Source organism: Perognathus longimembris, chromosome 9 (genome assembly GCF_023159225.1).
Source record: "Perognathus longimembris pacificus isolate PPM17 chromosome 9, ASM2315922v1, whole genome shotgun sequence".
NCBI lineage: Eukaryota > Metazoa > Chordata > Mammalia > Rodentia > Heteromyidae > Perognathus > Perognathus longimembris.
Window position 1 is genome coordinate 48,717,746 of NC_063169.1, and position 17,381 is coordinate 48,735,126.

A 17,381-nucleotide genomic window follows, 5' to 3' on the forward strand; every position below is an offset into this window, starting at 1 on the left:
AAACATCCCTGAATCCGTTTCTTCCACCAGCAGGGCATGAGGCTAGCTTCAGCTTAGGTTCCATGTTAACTTTTCCTAAACTACAGACTATAAAAGTGTTGAGTGGGCATATTGATGCTTTTAAAAGCTTTTTATTAGGCGGCCAATGGTACATGACATCCTCCCAGGCTAAATACTGACATTCTCTGACAACTAAGGAACTTGTAGTTAAATGGTATGTGAGTGTGTATGGTTTATATCTAAAATAGAAACAAGTCTCAGCCTGTTTAATGCATCCCACCCAAATTCCCCCCACAAACAATACAGGGAGTGGGTATGTGACTCAATCCTGATCCATCATGCCTTTTAAACCTTCTGGAGTACTAATGAGTTTTGCTAGTAGACATGGAAACCTTAAAAGTTGTTTTTGGAAAGTTTTTGCTGAGTCTGTTGACAAGGGAGGCCAAATGATATTTACATGAAAATGATAAACACCAAATGATGCCAAAGCGCTCACTGAAATGGTGTATGACAATCCCTATTGAGCTCCAGAATTGGGCTGTGTCAAATCGAAACACTATTAGTATACTAATTACATTGAGCTGCCAAGCTTGGAAAAGACACAACATGCCTGATCATTAAGCCAAAGAGTCTGTACTTAACCTAAGCCATAATAATTGCTGAGTCTATGCACAGTGTAACCTTTCTAAACTTCATCTTTCATGTTTCTTGGCCAAACAGCTATGTGTGACACTATCTCCTATTTCTTGTGGGGGGGGAGGGGGTCATAAAAAGATGGGGGGGGTGCCAGTGAACTAAAGTTATATGATATACACCCGAACTAGACAAGAGAATTTGACTAGCATGCCATTAAAGTTCAGTGAACACAAATTCTACAATTTAAAATGTTAATTCCAAGTCAGGTGCCTGGGACTCATGCCTGTAATAAGTGATCTAAGGATCTGGATTCAAAATCAGCGGAGACCCAAAAGTCTGTGAGATTCTGATATCTAATTAACCAACAAAAAGCCAGAACATGGGCTCAAGTAGCACCGGGCCAGTTGTGAGTAAACAAAGCTGTATCAGAGCCTGAGGCCCTGAGTTCAAGCCCCAGAACAGGAATTGGGTTTTGTTTTTAATCCTACATATACAAAGACTACTGTAATATAGAAAATAATAATTTCATATGGTCCTCACATGTTTGGCATATTAAACTATGGTACATTTTTCTTCAAAATCTAATTTTGTTTTTTACATGATTAAATAGACAATGATTTTCCTATTTTTCATGAGGGATAATTACTAAATTCCTTGTATTTTGCACTCTAATAATTTAGTGTAAGACCTTTAGAAGAGACACTAATTTCTTTTTTTCACTAAAAGCTCATTTAAATGTAAAGCTGACATTTTTTTAATGCTATCGAAAACCTTTCCCTTTAAAAGGGCAAATTGGAAATATAGCTCTCTGAAAAAGAAGCTGAGATAGAATGTATACTTTAGAAAATTAAGGACATTTTAGCAAAGTATCTTAAACTACAATGACATCATAACCCTAGTCTGAGTCAACAATAAAGTGAGGTGTGACATATTGGGTGCTCTGCTACAGGGAGCTGTAGGGATGTTCTGGTTATAACTGGCTTTTGTGGTCCAAATGCTTAAAACTCTTATTTACCCTACAGGTTCAGAGTAAGTGCCTTAAATAGCTTCCATTGTTAATAAGCATTTTATTTTCAATGAAATAAGTTCTGAAAACTTTTCCTTTTTAATGTATTTAGTACACTACTAAAAAAAAAAATCAGTGTCATGAAAACAAGATTTTGGGCTTGATATTATTTGGTTTCCACTGGTAACTTGAAGTTAATCTAGGGAATGTTTCCACACCTAAACCAGACACAATTTGAAACAATGCTCTGAGACAATGCTCTGTAGTGAGAGCTGCTAAACAAAACCAGACATGGAATTCCAAATGGAGCAGTGATTACATGCTCACCCAAACCCTGGGCTCTGCTGCATGTGGCCAGATCCAAGATCCTCTGGTGCAGCAACAGACATTTTGATAAAAAGCTAGCCTTCAAATGTTGTAAGAATACTCTGTAACTTCTAGTCCATTGCAGAAATGCTCTAAAACTTGAGTTCCTCTACAGTGAATTTACTAAAGTTGACTATATGAAATGGTTGTTGAAGCAGTAACTGAATGTTTTTTAGTTTGCTTTGAGGTATGTGTGTGTGTGTGTGTGTGTGTGTGTGTGTGTGTGTGTGTGTATACATGTGCACTCACATGCACACATACAAGTCCTGGGTCTTGAACTCAGAGCCAAGCACTATCCCATAGCTTTTTTGATCGGTGTCCAGCCGACTCCTTGAATCACAGCTCCACTTTTAGCATTTTGGTGTTTAGTTGGAGAGAAGAATGTCATGGACATTTGTTCCTGGGCTGGCTTTGAATTGTCATCCTTAGATCTCAGTCTCCAAAGGAGCTAGGCATGAGCCATAAGTGCCCAGCAAGTCTCTAAATGGTTTGTTTTTGTTGCTTCAACCAATGACATCAGTAGTAGTGAGCCATGTGGTTCATTTCACAGACTCGCACACATTCCCATCTACTCCACAGCTTCCTCAGGTAACTGAGTGACAGGGGGAAGGAAAGATCGTGCAAATCAAAATCTCCATTAGATTTTTAAGCCTTCAAGATTCAGCAACTGATAAATAAAGGGTTACCAAAGTAGCCCATACATCCTGATTAGACCAATGCAATCTGAGATAATTATGGGTAAATCGTCTGATTTCCTTACAAACACTAAAGGGAGAAAAAGAATCATGTGAGAATCAGGGTGAAATTAGATCAGGAAAATGTATTTGACTGTTAGTGGTGTGTAGGTTCATATGCTGTTGTTTCTGCATCATTTCACGAAAGAAATGGATGCCTAGAGAGATAAAGTAGCTTGTCACACTCGCTCAGGACGATGCTACTAATGGATCCTCAAGCTACATGATTTCCAGTCATTTGGAAGATGAGGGAATATGGGAGATACCAACCCCAAGTGTCAAAGCTACCAGAAAATTGTTATTCTTAACAGTCCCTAATTGTTTCCTCCTACTATAATTAATAGACAGAACTTATTAGTATTTAAGAACATTCTCATTTGTGCCAAATATATGCTGTAGTTATTCAAAAACATTTTGTCTTATTAGGTAAATTGAGTGTGTTTTACAACCTGGTTCAAGTTATTAATTTATCCAGTCAAGCATATCTTAATAACATGACTGTCCGGTTATATATAGCAAGCATACAAAGCACTTTTTAAAAATACGGTCCTGCAGGATCGACAATCTCAGTCAGTCACGCTCTAATCCCTGGCAGTCACCAACAATAGTTGGGGAACAATCACAACTTAAGACCTGTTGACCTTTATCCCATGCCTCTCTGCAGTGTTTTTGGAAGTAACTCAGCCTCCCTCCAAGATAATACGTTCACTTCCTTCCTTTTATTAGCATTTAAAAAAAAATCCTCTTCAGTGGTCCCCTTCTTAAATATTTACATTTCTCCCAATATTCTGTCTTTGCATTTCTTACTCCACATACCCATGTTGAGTGGCTTTTCATTAATCCTTGTGGTCTCAAGGACAATCTCTAGGCTAATCTTAAAGGCTCACCTCCAGCCCTGCTATGTTTTCTGCACTTTATGCCTGTGAGGCTCCCTCTCATCCAGGCAGTGCCAGGCCACAAGTTCAAGAACTGACTGATTTCAAGTCTGTTTCAAGTAGGTTTGGTGCTTTATCTTGATAATAAAATTATTCATGCCAAATTCAGTTAGTTCTTTCTTATTGTCTTCCACACTTTTCACATTAAGCCCATATCATTATCTTTAGAGCCGTATCAATTCATATTCTAAACTTCTATCCATTCCCAACTAGGTGTAATATCTATAGGTCAGGATTGTTTTAAAGTCATGTCTAAAACTTTAAAAAATAGCAATAATTAACATTTACTGGTTTTACCAACAAAACAAATTCAACACTTTGCTATATATAGCTCTTTCCCAGTGTTTCTTTACTCCATAGAGAAATCAGGAATAATGGTCAAGAATTTATAGATTTAAAACCATGTGCCTAGGTTTGAATTCCAGCTCTACCATTTCCCTTCTAGAAAACCGATTGCTGATCCCCTTAAATCATTTGAAAAAACAAGACGGCATATGCCAACTAGACTCCAATGAATACAAATGACAATGTTAGTAAAATGTTTATTATCATGTCTGACCTCTGGTAGGTATTAAAAAAAATCATACTTATTATCCCTCACACATACAATGTTTCACTGAGAGCTCCCCCCACCCAGATACATATGAATACCTTTAGAGGTCCATCAATTTTTTTTTTAACCTTTCACTATATAAACATGCTATAACCTATTTACTCAGCAACCTCTATTCTTTCAGACTATTTCCAGCTTGTAGCCAGTGTAAAGGTAATGGCAATGGAAGTCCATTAAGAAACAGTTTTCAAGCCTTTGCCATATGTCATTGCATTGAGTGTTCTCTGAAAGGAATCTACCGCTTTATATGCTCTCTCCAAAAATACCCCAGCCTCTCCTTCCAAACCTCCTATAGCTCCAGTCTTCCTTTCACCTATTGTACCTATTGTGACTGGTTACCCTAGAATGCAAACACAATCTTGTAAGTCCTGAAGCCACAATCTTTCAGTTCCCTGTGGTATGCTGAAGCAAAACCTTCCCCCTCCGCTGAACCCCAACCACATTCCCCACTGGTCTTGACTTCTCTGTGTACTCTCTGGCCATTGAGTATGACCTGATTTTCCCTCCAAACATCTTAAGACATCCTCATATAGATGTGCAGCAGATATCACAATGGGTCTGAAATTGAAATCATGAGCTCTCCTATCATCCTTCCAATTTTTCACACACCCCCAAAAAGAAAGAAAGAAAGAAATCACAGAATTTTTTCATTTCTTTCTTTTAAACTCACATCACATTCAACAAGAAATCCCAATGTGTTTCACTGCAAATAAATATTCAGAATGCAATAGCTGCTCTACTTTTGATGATGTTACCTTTGTCTGAGTTATCATTATTTTTTTACTTTGGTTATAAAAACCTTCGAAGTACTTTCTCTATTTATCTTGGTCACCCTATAGTTGCTTCTTACTACAAGAGTTTAAACAATTTACAGTTCCTTCTTGCTTTTCTCAAAACCCTGCCATGCACTCCGGGTAAATCCAAATTCCTACTGACGACTGGGTCCACTTGCCTTCTGACATATACTTTCTACTGTTGTCCCCCTACTGCCTCAAGTCTACTCATATTCACTGAAGAGCTCTGCTAGTGTCCAACTACGCCAATCAGCTTCCTGCCTAAGGCTTTTATAAAACTCTTCCTTCTGCCTGGAAAAAGCTTCCTTTAATAAGCATATACTCTATCTCTGTAGAGTGCTCTGTAGTTTGTTTCTCAAACTATTGCAAGAGGCGACACCCTTTTCGGTGCTTGGTTCCCCCTCCCCCCTTCCTTATTTTTAAAGCATCCATCACATACTAATACACTCAGGGACTGGGCATTGTCTCGTGGACTTTCCTGCCAGAGGTTGACTTTGAACCAAGATCTTCAGATCTCAGCTAGGATTTCCAGTGTGAGCCACCAGTACCCAGCCTGTAATATACTTCTAATTATGGAGTTTCAGCTCCATAATAGTGGTGATCTTTATCTGTTTTGTTCAATAATAAGTGTTAAGAGCAGTGCCTAATACACAGGAGGTACACATCAAGTAACATTAACAATCAAATTTCACAGAAAAGAAAACCAAAAGTAAGGAAAATGAAATTACAACTAATCTGTGAAAAAAGTAAACCTGTGTTTAAAATTTAAGGCCTTAAAATGGCAATGTAGCTTTTAAATGATGTAGACATAATTCAACTCATATGTAATTTGTTCAAAGTGCAAGCTAAAAAAAAAAAATTAACCTAACGCTGTTTTTCTGTAAATGGCAAAATTTTTAAACATCCAAGCTCCAAAAACTAATCCTTCAATTTGTGAAGGATTTATTAATATATAGAACACAAATATTTCATTAAATAGATATGACACCTGTACCTTAACACCTCACAACCTTATAAAGTGACAAGAGAATGATGTGAGGTTACAAGTTAATATGAATGAGTGCGGTTGGAAATTGGAAGGTATGCTGATATTTATCATGGTGTTAGAGGTAACAAAATATTATAAATGAGAATGATATTTTGAAAATCTTTTGTCATGATAACATAAAATGTTTTCTCAGATAAAGATTTATAATTTACCTATGTTATACTTTATATGGTTTTTGTTTTATTTTTGGTAATGGTGGGGCTTAAACTAAAGGGTCTGCTGCTTTTACCCCTGTTTGACTTTCTTGCTTATGGCCAATGTTCTACCGCTTGAGCCATACTTCCTGTCTCCATTTTTGCTAGTGATTTGGAGATAAGAGTTTCATGGACTTTTCTTCCCAGGCTGGCTTTCAGTCGGGATCCATTTGATCACGGTATCCTGTATGACTGGTGTTAGTGGTGTGAGCCATTAGCACCTGACTTCATATGCTTTTTTACTTAAGTAAATTGAAAATTGGATTTAAAAACTTCATAATACCAATAAAGTATACTTTTGAAGGAATAAGAACCACAAATAAATTTAAGAGGAAAAAAAAAGTACAGCAGTAACTGGATCTCCATGTATGAAAAAAGCAGAAAAATCAGACAAAGGCTGACAACTGCCTTCTCCCATTATTCCACAAGATGTCAGCCTGTAACCGAACAACCTCAGCAGCAGAGGCAAGGGTGCATTCACTTAAGTAGAACAATAGAAACCCTTTCATTTCTTCATCTTTGATAGCTCGATTCACAATTATATCTCCATACACATTTCAATATGGCAAAATCAGTTCTTCGTATATTCTTCCAGTATTTTATAAATATTGATGAATAGATAGCTCTTCTTGAAAGGTTTTTTTTTCTCCTTTTACAAGATCATTCTGAACATTCTTCGGGTTAAACTGACACTGTTCCAGTACCTATTGAGATCTAGGAATGATTCTCAGCCAATCAAACCATTAGCTGGGAAGGTTTCCCCAGGAGGACAGGTGAGTGGTTCACATGAGGATTTGACACTCAGTGTAAAATTAGACAGTGAGTAAGCAAGGGTTATATGCATGTGCACTTATATGTGCATGCATGTGTGTGTGCAAACATGTTTGTCCATAGACTTACATGTGTGTGAGAATGTGTATTATGTGTAGATCAATCCTGTTACAACCTTTTGATCCCCATCAAAAGACTATATGCTAAATTATCAACACCTTATCCAGCATTAACCTGTTCATTAGTGGTAGAAGCGCAGTTATTTATCGTTACTGGTATCTTTAACTTACCCACAGTACAAAACCACCAGGTATGAAAGAAAGCTGTGTTATAGACACAATACAAAAAAGACAATGTGTGTGTGTTTGTGTATCTTCAAGACTTACATCATTTATACTCTTATCTTGTTTTTCATATTTTTCCCGGTCATAAGCCATTTTCTTTAGCAATTTCTTCATGGCTTTCCTATCCTTTCTCTGATTTTCAGAGTTTTGCTTCCTTACTTGGTTGACAATAAACTTGGGAATCTATGGAGAAAAGAAATAAAGTTTGAGGATTCATAAAAAGACATGGTATTATTTTAACTTACCTAAATCATTCTCCTTATTTCTTAAATTTCAAGAGGAATAAAGGTTCTGTGATAAGTCTGTGCCATCTTAATATATACATTTCCTTCTGTTAAAAAATAAAATAAAAAAGCATCATGGTACTCATGTAGAATATGTAATTGACTGTCTATTGTGTGAGGTTGCAAAAGGAGTTTTGTGAAGTTTAAGGATATAGTGGCCTCTTCCAATATCTTATATAGAAAGACTGGAGACTCCCTGAAAAGACCAACCATAAAGGCCACCATCTCACAGCCTGTCTCTTTAGCAGCCACTTTTCCACAGTCCAACAGCTAACAAACAGTCACCCGCTGATCACCAGCTCAAAACTGGTAAAGATAAAGAAAAACCCGCCAACCAACAAGAGTTAAGGATGTCTACAGCTCTCCAGGAAAGACATATTCTTAGAAATCACAATAACAACAAAGTATTTAAGCCAAGTACTGGCAGCTCAAAACTCTAATTCTAGCTACTCAAGAGGCTGAAATCTGAAGATAACAGTTTGAAACCAATACTAGACACTAACGTCTGTGAGACTTCTATTTCCAATTAACTGCCAAAAAGCCAGCAATGGAGTTGGGTCTCAAGTCAAAGAGGACCAGCCATTAGCAAAAATAGCCAAGGTTGAGTGAGAGATCCTGATTTCAAGGCCCAGTACTAACACAACACAAAAGAAGTTAATTAAGTTGAGTACCGTTGACTCATGCCTCTAATTCTAGCTCTCAGGAAGCTGAGATCTGAGGATCTCAGTTCAAAGCCAGCCAAGGTACAAAAGTCCTCATGAGACTCCTATCTCCAATCAACCACTTAAAAACTGGAAGTAGAGCTGTAGCTCAAAGTGGTAGAGTACTAGCCTTGAGCAAAAGAGCTCAGAGACAGTGCCCAGGCCCTAAATTCAAGCCCCAGATGCTATTTAAAAAAGCTAATAAACTATAACCAAGAAATAATTGTCATGTAGAAGACTAATTAAAAGCTCTAATAATTATATTTACTTTTAGTATTGGCAATTACCTATTTCAGTTGCCTTACAGAGAACCTAAAAAAAGACTTCGGAATCTAGATACCATAACTTCATATTTTTGAGAAATTTGTAACTGGAGGAGGGTTCCCTAAGAGATTGGAGTATTTACTATTATACTTTTGCTTGACTGGGGATATAGCTCAGCAGTTGAGCACTTATCTAACATACATTTGGCCCTAGGTTTACTCCCCACTAAGGGGGGAGGGGATCCCCTGTATAGTTTTGCATGGAATGTTTTTATGTTCACTTTTTGTAAATGCTTATGCTTGTCTCTATAATTCTTACAAATTTCACTGGAAAATGAGACTTTAATCAAAGAGCCTCTCATTCACTACCATACTACCATTTTCTGATTATCTGTCAAAACTCAAGCTCGGAATAAGAGTAAAACAGGAAACCATGTTCAAGACTTTCTCAGCAAAAAAGTGAAAAAACGTATGCATTTCTTTAGACAGGAAGATGTTTGGCTGGGCATTAAAGGTTTATGCCTATAATCCTAGCAACTCAGGAGGCTAAGATCTGAGGATCTTGGTTCAAAGCCAGACAGGACAGGAATTATCTCCGATTAACTACCAAAAAGCCAGAAGTATGGCTGAGGTTAAAGTGGTAGGGTTCTAACTTTGAGCACAAGAAGCTCAGGGACAGCATGTAGGCCCTGAGTGCAAGCTCTAGGACCAAAACACACACACAGTCTATGTTGTACAGTTGTACAGTTGTACTGTTGTACTGTTGTACAGTCTATGTACAACAACTATGAATGATCTAAAGCAAAGAAAGCATGAACTTTGATAAAGATATCAGGCTTGGATACTGAGAAAGAGCAAATTGGGCAGAAATAACTAAGTAAGGAACACTTCTTACAGTATTATTTTTACATGATTTCATGATGTTAAAGTAGGAATGCACAAGGCTCTCTCCTTGCCTATGTGGTAAAATACCTTTAATTTTACAAAAATGGTAACAAAAATGTGGTGTTTTTAAATCATAGAAATAAAAAACTCATTTCTTTTTGGATCAACTTAATAACATGATGTTCAAATCCACTAAAAACAATTATGCTGGGAAATTATATGGTAACTAATACAATTTAAATATATCTATATAATATGTATTTATTTGTATATATGTGGATATATGTAAGCATATATGTGTATATTTGTGTGTGCATACATAGATATATGTATATACATACAAAAAATACTTACTGTCCATAGAAGTTTCTGATACTTAATAAGTAAGAGCATGATGTTTGCTGTCCCAGCTGCCTTTGCTAATTCTTGCTGCTCGCTGCTCTTCAAACCCAGTTGACACATGAAGAGATTTGGAGCCATGACCATTGCAACATTCATGACAGTCATTTTATTTTTCTCTTTATTATCTATGACTCTTTGGAGAAATTCAAGCAGGGCCTGAAACAGAAATGACACTGAACCTTTTGCCGTATATGGAGATGAGTGGTTAGGGAAAGAAAACAACAACAACATTGTCAAAGATAAGATTTTCTTTGATTGAAAAAGCGTGCAGAAGCACAGTTAGCTAGCCATGTTCAACAAGCCTTATCACCCAAGCTTCTGCATTTGGTCCAAACACCCTACATACTATTTAGTCTACTTGGGACCATGGCACTGGGCAATGTGGAAGAAAGGGTACCCTCTGAACGAGAAGAAAGGCTGAATGAAGATGTGTACATTTACTAGCCCCATAGGAACAAGGAACAGTGAAAAGTAGTTTTATATACATATCCATGAGTTTCTGGAAGTGTTGAACTTTTATCTCCACCAGTTTTTCTTTGTATTTTTAAGGGAACATCCCTGAATAGGCTCACTCATCTACCACAGTGTGGTGCAGAGTGGACCCTAAGCAGGATGAAGATAGTAGTAGGAAGGGAAACAAGGACACACAGCAAAAAATTGTGGTTTTAATGGTTATTTTGTTCATTTGATTTTGTCAGTCCTGCAAGGCTTGAACTCAAGGCCTCAGCATTCGTGCTCAAGGCTAACCCTCTCCAGTTGAGCTCCCCTTCCACCTTTTTTGAAGGTTAATTGGCAATAAGAATCTAGTGGACTTTCCTACCCAGGTTGGCTTTAATATCATTATCCACAGACCTCAGCCTCCTGAGATCTCACAGGCATGAGGCCCAAGGAGGTTCCCTCCTCCCCATCCTCAACAATAAGTGATGGAAGGAAGGAATGCAAAGGAACCTCCACCAGAGCAGGGTGAGTTATGCTGGTCTTGGCGTTCCCACTTCCTCTTCTGTAGACACTGTCTATGCCCTCTTCAAAGCCACTGGAAGCCTAGGTCTCTCTTGCCTGACTTCTTTGTTGGGGCTTAAAGCTTCTCATTCCTTTGTTATTTCACTTCATTTTGTCTAGGTGTTCAATGTTCTGCCTGGGTAAGGCAGAATGTTCGTACATTTTAGGTATCGTCTTACTTAACCCTTTCTGGGGTCGGATGTTGTAATCACTCCCATTGTGCAGATAAAGAAAACTTTTTTTTTTTTCTTTCACCAGTCCTGGGGCTTGAACTCAGGGTCTGAGCACTGTCCCTGGCTTCTTTTTACACAAGGTTAGCTAGCACTCTACCACTTGAGCCACAGAGTCACTTCCAGCTTGTTTTTTTTTCTGTATATGTGGTGCTGAGGAGTCAAACCCAGAGCTTCATGCTAGACAAGCACTCTACTACTAGGCCACATTCCCAGCCCAAGAAACTATGTTTTAGGGAACATTAAGTAATTTGTTGGTGGTCACAAAACTTAAAAAAAAAAGTAGAAAAGAAATTTAATCATAGAGAAGGAATGTGGGATATGGTTTGGATTTCAAACTCTTTACTAAATAAGCTCTTTACTAAATAAATCAAGGACCATGCTGCAGAATCCCCTTCTGAAAAGGCCAAATATACTACATTAAAAATGGAAAACAAAGCTAAGTTAAATTAAGAAAACAAAACAAAACAACATCTACAAGATTTCAGAGGGTAAAAATCCTTTAAGTGCTGGTAAGTTGGTCTTGCTGCCTTGTTGAAACAGACTAGACCTAGTCTAGCTACCTAACAATAAGATTTATATATCTAATTTGTGGTTCAATACTCAGAAAGTGAAATTGTAATCTAGGGATAATGTTATATTGAAACAATACTGTTCTCCAATGAAGAGCAAAGATTAATTGAAGTTTAGGAAAAAAATATTTAATTTTTGTTCCACAGAGACTAGAATAGTTGTTCAGGGACCAGTGTCTCTCTTTCTTCATGAGCACCAATTACAGAAATTAGATATTTTAATTTTGTTGGTCATATGCAGTAAGATATTCAAAGTCTTATAAGAATACTAGGGAGAGAAAGAAGGACAGAAGGAAATGGAGAAAAAGAGAGGCAAATGAGAAACATATGAGATTCATAAAATGTTACCTTAGACTTTGCTAGAAAAGCCACATAATTTTTATCTAAACAGTTAGAACTTATCATTTTTAATATATATGTATATAAAATGATGAACCTTCTTTTATAGGAAGCATTCGCTAAACTCCATGTGTGAGTTCAAATACTTGCTCATTGATTACTTCTGATCTTAGGTTTTACATCTCTACTTTTTAGGAGTTGTTTGTTTGTTTGTTTATATAAAGCAAGAATAGTTGAGGAACTATTGTATATGATGCAGAGAAGTTGAATATAAACATTCATTCCCTCTGATTAATCATCCATAAAATTTTTCATGAGTTATAAGAAAAACGTAAGAGGCCCACCTTAGTCTATCTAAAAACAAGTTTAAGATAGTGACAAAATTTAAGGTAAATATTATTTCTAAATCATATATTGAATGTTTCCCTTTTTTTCTTTTCCCCCCTCTTTTTTCTGGTTTTCTCGGAGTTTCACTGTGACATTTCCATACCACACCTGAATATAATATACCCATCAACCTCACTCTCTCAATCCCTCTCCCCTATTCTTAGAATTTCAACTAGTTTCATGTTTTATTTTCATATACACATATAAAGTATTTTGAATATTCATTTACCCTCTCCTTTCACCCTTCTCAAAAGTAAAATACTGGGGTCATCTTTTTTTAGTGCATATTAATTGCACCAAGGAGTTTCACCATGTAATTTTGCATGTACATATGATATATCTTGATCAGAATAACTCTCTCTATTGACACTCTCCCAATCCCTGTCTCTTACTGAATAGCTTTCAGTGAGATTCCTAGGCCCTCTTCATGCACAGACATGGTATATTTCAAATATTATCATCTGTTGTTTTATATCAATATATGGATATATCGCCTTCTTTTCTTTGTCACCCCATAGGTACAATGATAAGTGTGTGTGTGTATGTTTTTGTACATACATATATGACTACTTGTCTTTAAAATCTAGAGCCTACAAATGAGAGAAAACACTCCATATTTGGCTTGCTGAATTTAGCTGATCTTAACATGATGATCTTTTATAAGATTTTATTATGGATCCCTTTACCACCACACTATAAACTTTTCTGTTTTGTATCTTGTTTTTTGGTCTCATCTTCCGTTGATTCCCAGATGTGCTTCAAATCCATCACCCTCCTGCCTCCACTTCTGCGTGATGGGTTTAGACATGTACACTATGATGCCTGGCTTAACCTTTGCTATTAAGGAAAATAAACGTAAAACAATGCATGCTGGTTATCACAGCCTCTGACAGTACATACAAAAAATGGTACTAAATCATTTGAATATTAGAGTAAATCATGTCAAAATAATGTTGCAAATCATAAGTTCGAGCCTTTAGAGGAAGAATTAGAATTTAATTGATCTGTATTTAGGCAAATATATATTTCAAACTCCCATTGTAATTTATTTAAAAATCATTGTTTAGAGCTACAAAGTACTGTAACAATGTTAGGTAAAAGAGCTACATTTTACAATTTTATTTATCACCTTCTTAATAATATTTTTAAAATACCATTTAGAAAATAAGGGGCGGGGGGAGAAAGCAGAAAACACAAATGAGTACCTATATTCCCATGAACCAATGAACCATAATTACCTGCTTTGGTAGAAGAAATATGATAATGGAAAATTTTAAGCAGCCTATGTAACATTAGCAACACAATTTATAAATGAAGGAAAAGTACAAGAGTTTCTCTCACCAACTGTACTTTAAAGTAGGCCTTTCCATGTTAGGCTTCTGTGAATGTTTACAAACTAAATGTCACATTGTTTTGGCCATAAATAGTGAACACGTTACTGGGCTTTGTTCTCAGGGACAGACAGTTACCTTCAGAGTGTCTCTGTTTATTTCGGGCAGGAGGATGACCAGGAGGTTCAAGGCCTGGAGTTGTTGCTTCTTGGAGGGAAGATCTACAGATAGATCAGAGAAAGTCTGAACTTGTTACTGAACATTTTACTTTCCTTTTCCTTTTCCATGAAAAGTGACTTTGTGTAAACATGACAGTGAAATGTAAGACACAAGGACTGAGCAGCAAGGCTTGTTGAGACTGTTAGTTGGAGATTGGTAGAAGCAGCTGCTAGGCGCTTCCTCTCTCTCAGAATGCTCACTTCCAACTGTGATCATATGATGAGCAGCCTTATGTTTGCCGACATACAACTGTGCTCTGGAAAGCATTTTAACTTCTGTGTGATGATTCCCCCATGGAAAGTATCAGAAGATTGGCCCTTCAGTGACATGGTCTGAGGGAGCAGCTTTAGCTGTGCGGTGTGTTTCATTTCATGAAGGGTGAACAAAATGACAAAGAAAAAGTCCATTGATGCCAACAGGAATATGTGAAACAAGGCCTGGAACACAATCCATGCTCAGTAAATGATGGTGGAATGAATTAGAAACCAGTTAGCAAAGAAAAGGTCTAAGAGGTCCATTATTATCATTTGCAGTCTCATTTTCAGAGTTCCTTACCCCATTTAAGTAATATTCATGGACATTTAAAACCATGTCTTCATTTCTTTGGAATGATACACTTGGTTCATAAGTAGGAAATGTATGCAATGTAATGGACTTTAACCATAAAATATGTATACATGTATGTGTTTGTCTATGTGTGTACACACACACACTGGTACTAGGGCTTGAATTCAGGGCTTGTGTGCTGTCCCTTAACTTTTCCACTCAAGGTTAGCACTCTACACTTGAGCTGTAGATCTACTGCTGGCTTTTTGGTAGTTCATTGGAAAAAAGAGTCTTACAAACTTTGCTGCTCAGGCTGCGCTTGGAACCATGATCCTCATATCTCAATTTCCTGAGTAGCTAACATTACAACATAAGTGATTGACTGATCCACTAAAAAAACATTTTAAATAGAAAATGTTTTCTTCTGTTTAAGAAAGAAATGCGTTTAAAAACTACACAGTATCTTTCATGTCTCTCATAAATTTTAAGCAAAAGAATTACAGTATGAGATAAGCCAGGAAATCATTTCAATATTTCAGACCGTAAGAACAGCCTGGAGTAGATGTGACTAGCACTGGAGATTAGTGTGATTACTGATAGTGCCCCGTCTCACTCTCAAGGTTCCCAGTTTGGAAATGAAAGATATGTCTTTCAAGATATGCATTCATTCTTTCAAGATAGCTTCTAGAAATAAATGGGATACTGTGCTAGGATATAAAGTTTTTCAATATCTTGATTTCTTTTCTTGGAAAAGAAATTCAGGTCTAATGGAACTCCCTCAATGTGGCAGCAAAATGCCTTGCCCCAATTCCAACCACACAGTTGCACACAACTATTTCAGAATCTTGTTTTTCAGCACATGTTCAAAGACTCTAGCACATCTCCTTGTCCTTTTTTGATAACTGTTAACCCACAGCTTCTCCAGTAAGTGTTGCTTTTTAACACTTGGCAAGAAAAACATAATCGGAGATGCGATGTGACTCATCCTATTATGAGAAAAATACAGAGTTCTAACTCCAAAATACACTGTACTGCTTCAATGCCATCAATTATTCTCTACCTGAAGAGAACATTTGGTGATTGATTCCCACATGTATACTTATGAAAGAAAAGGAAACAACACTTGCAGAGGAAGCAACCCTTGGCATCCATGAGTCAATATGTCTACTGAAACGCATCTCCCATGCACTGTGATGTCAAACATCATTAAGACAATTAATATAGATGGCACCAACAGAAAGACTGCTGCAAGATGGACGGCACTTACTCTGCACAGCCTGAAAGGCCTTGAGGTATTCTGCGCTGAGCAGGGGCTGGGGCAGCTCCCGGATGAAGAGCTTCAACAGACTGGCTGCATCATGCTGCTTGACACTCTCCCAATTAAAAGTCCCTTCATAGAACTTTGCTTCTAGTTCTTGGCAAAGATTCTAAACAACACAAAGACGGAAAACAGTTATCAGTAAGTACATTTTTTTTCCCTGCTGGGAATGTGATATGGTTTCCACTTTACAAGAATTTCACTGTAAAGATAACAAAAACCCAAAGTCAAAGCTTCCATGACATGGAACACTGGTAGTCCCTCAACCACAGTGTTACTACACCAAGGAGAAATTGTTCTGAAGGCCAAATTCTTTTCACTTCATTCAACAAACTTTAATTAGTTGAGATTTAATTAAAAGATTGCTCAAAATACTTTTTCCAGCCTGGCACTGGAAGCTCACACCTGTAATTTTAGCTCTTCTGTAGGTTGCAATCTGAGGGTAACAGTTCAAAGCTAGCCTGGGCAGGATCTCCAATTAACCAGCAAAAAGCCAGGAATAGAGTGAAGGCTTGAGTGGTAAAGCAGTAGCCTTAAGCAATTAAACACACACACACACACACACACACACACACACACACACAAAGCAAAACAAACAAATAATAACAAAAAACAAACGCAGGGACAATGCCCATATCCTGAGTTTAAGCCCCAGTACTGGAACACACAAAATTACGTTTTTGGTTTGCTTTTTTTTTTCCCATTTCGAGAACTCATCTAGATAAATACAATTCTTCATTATATCAAAATAAATTACACACAAAAGGAAAACTACTATATGGGTTGGGGTCATGGCTCAGCTGGTATAGTACTACCTGCCTAGCTAGCTCAATGTCCTGAGTTTAAAGCCCATTCTTCCCACAAAAAGCACACCAAATCAACATATGATGAGTAAAATTACACTGCAAAACAAAATGCACAAGCAATCTTTGGCTCTAAAGCAGAAATGACCTCTGAGAAATGGAAATTAACTCCTATAGCAAATGTGAGATGTTTAATGTATGGTCATGGTACTGCCAGCTCAATACAATAGTTTGTGTTTTTGTCGAGTCAGGAGTGGCTCACTCATATACCTCAATAGTTTGACAAAATATCCCAACTAAACTATTACAAATAAATTGATTTTGCTATCATAATTACTATTTCCTGTATACCTTTTCTTTTACTGTGTCATAAATATTAGCATGTAAGAAATCCTTCATGTTTTCAATACTTTGTTCTATTCTTTGGAACCATTTTCCCAAAAGGGTGTGTGTGTGTGTGTGTGTGTGTGTGTCAAAGCCACATCCTCAGCCCTTGTTTTCTTATCATATTTTCTTTCCCGGCCAAAGTCGAACTCTAGTTATTTCTTTTTTTTGTTTTGCTTTTTGCCTGTCCTGGGGCTTGGACTCAGGGCCTGAGCACTGTCCCCGGCTTCTTTTTGCTCAAGGCTAACACTCTACCACTTGAGTCACAGTGCCACTT

The 17,381-nt window shown here is 37.2% G+C and overlaps 1 protein-coding gene across 2 annotated transcripts in view; it reads right to left on the bottom strand.

Moving 5' to 3' along the window:
* Positions 1-17,381, bottom strand: part of Arhgap18 (Rho GTPase activating protein 18) — a 129,330-nt gene that overhangs the window by 8,591 nt on the left and 103,358 nt on the right. For both annotated transcript variants that reach the window (XM_048354063.1, XM_048354065.1), the window contains exons 9-12: positions 15,867-16,026; positions 13,973-14,055; positions 9,929-10,132; positions 7,484-7,624 (exon numbers count right to left, since the gene is read on the bottom strand). In XM_048354063.1, coding sequence (XP_048210020.1) covers positions 7,484-7,624; positions 9,929-10,132; positions 13,973-14,055; positions 15,867-16,026 — 588 coding nt within the window. The remainder of the gene's footprint in view (positions 1-7,483; positions 7,625-9,928; positions 10,133-13,972; positions 14,056-15,866; positions 16,027-17,381) is intronic.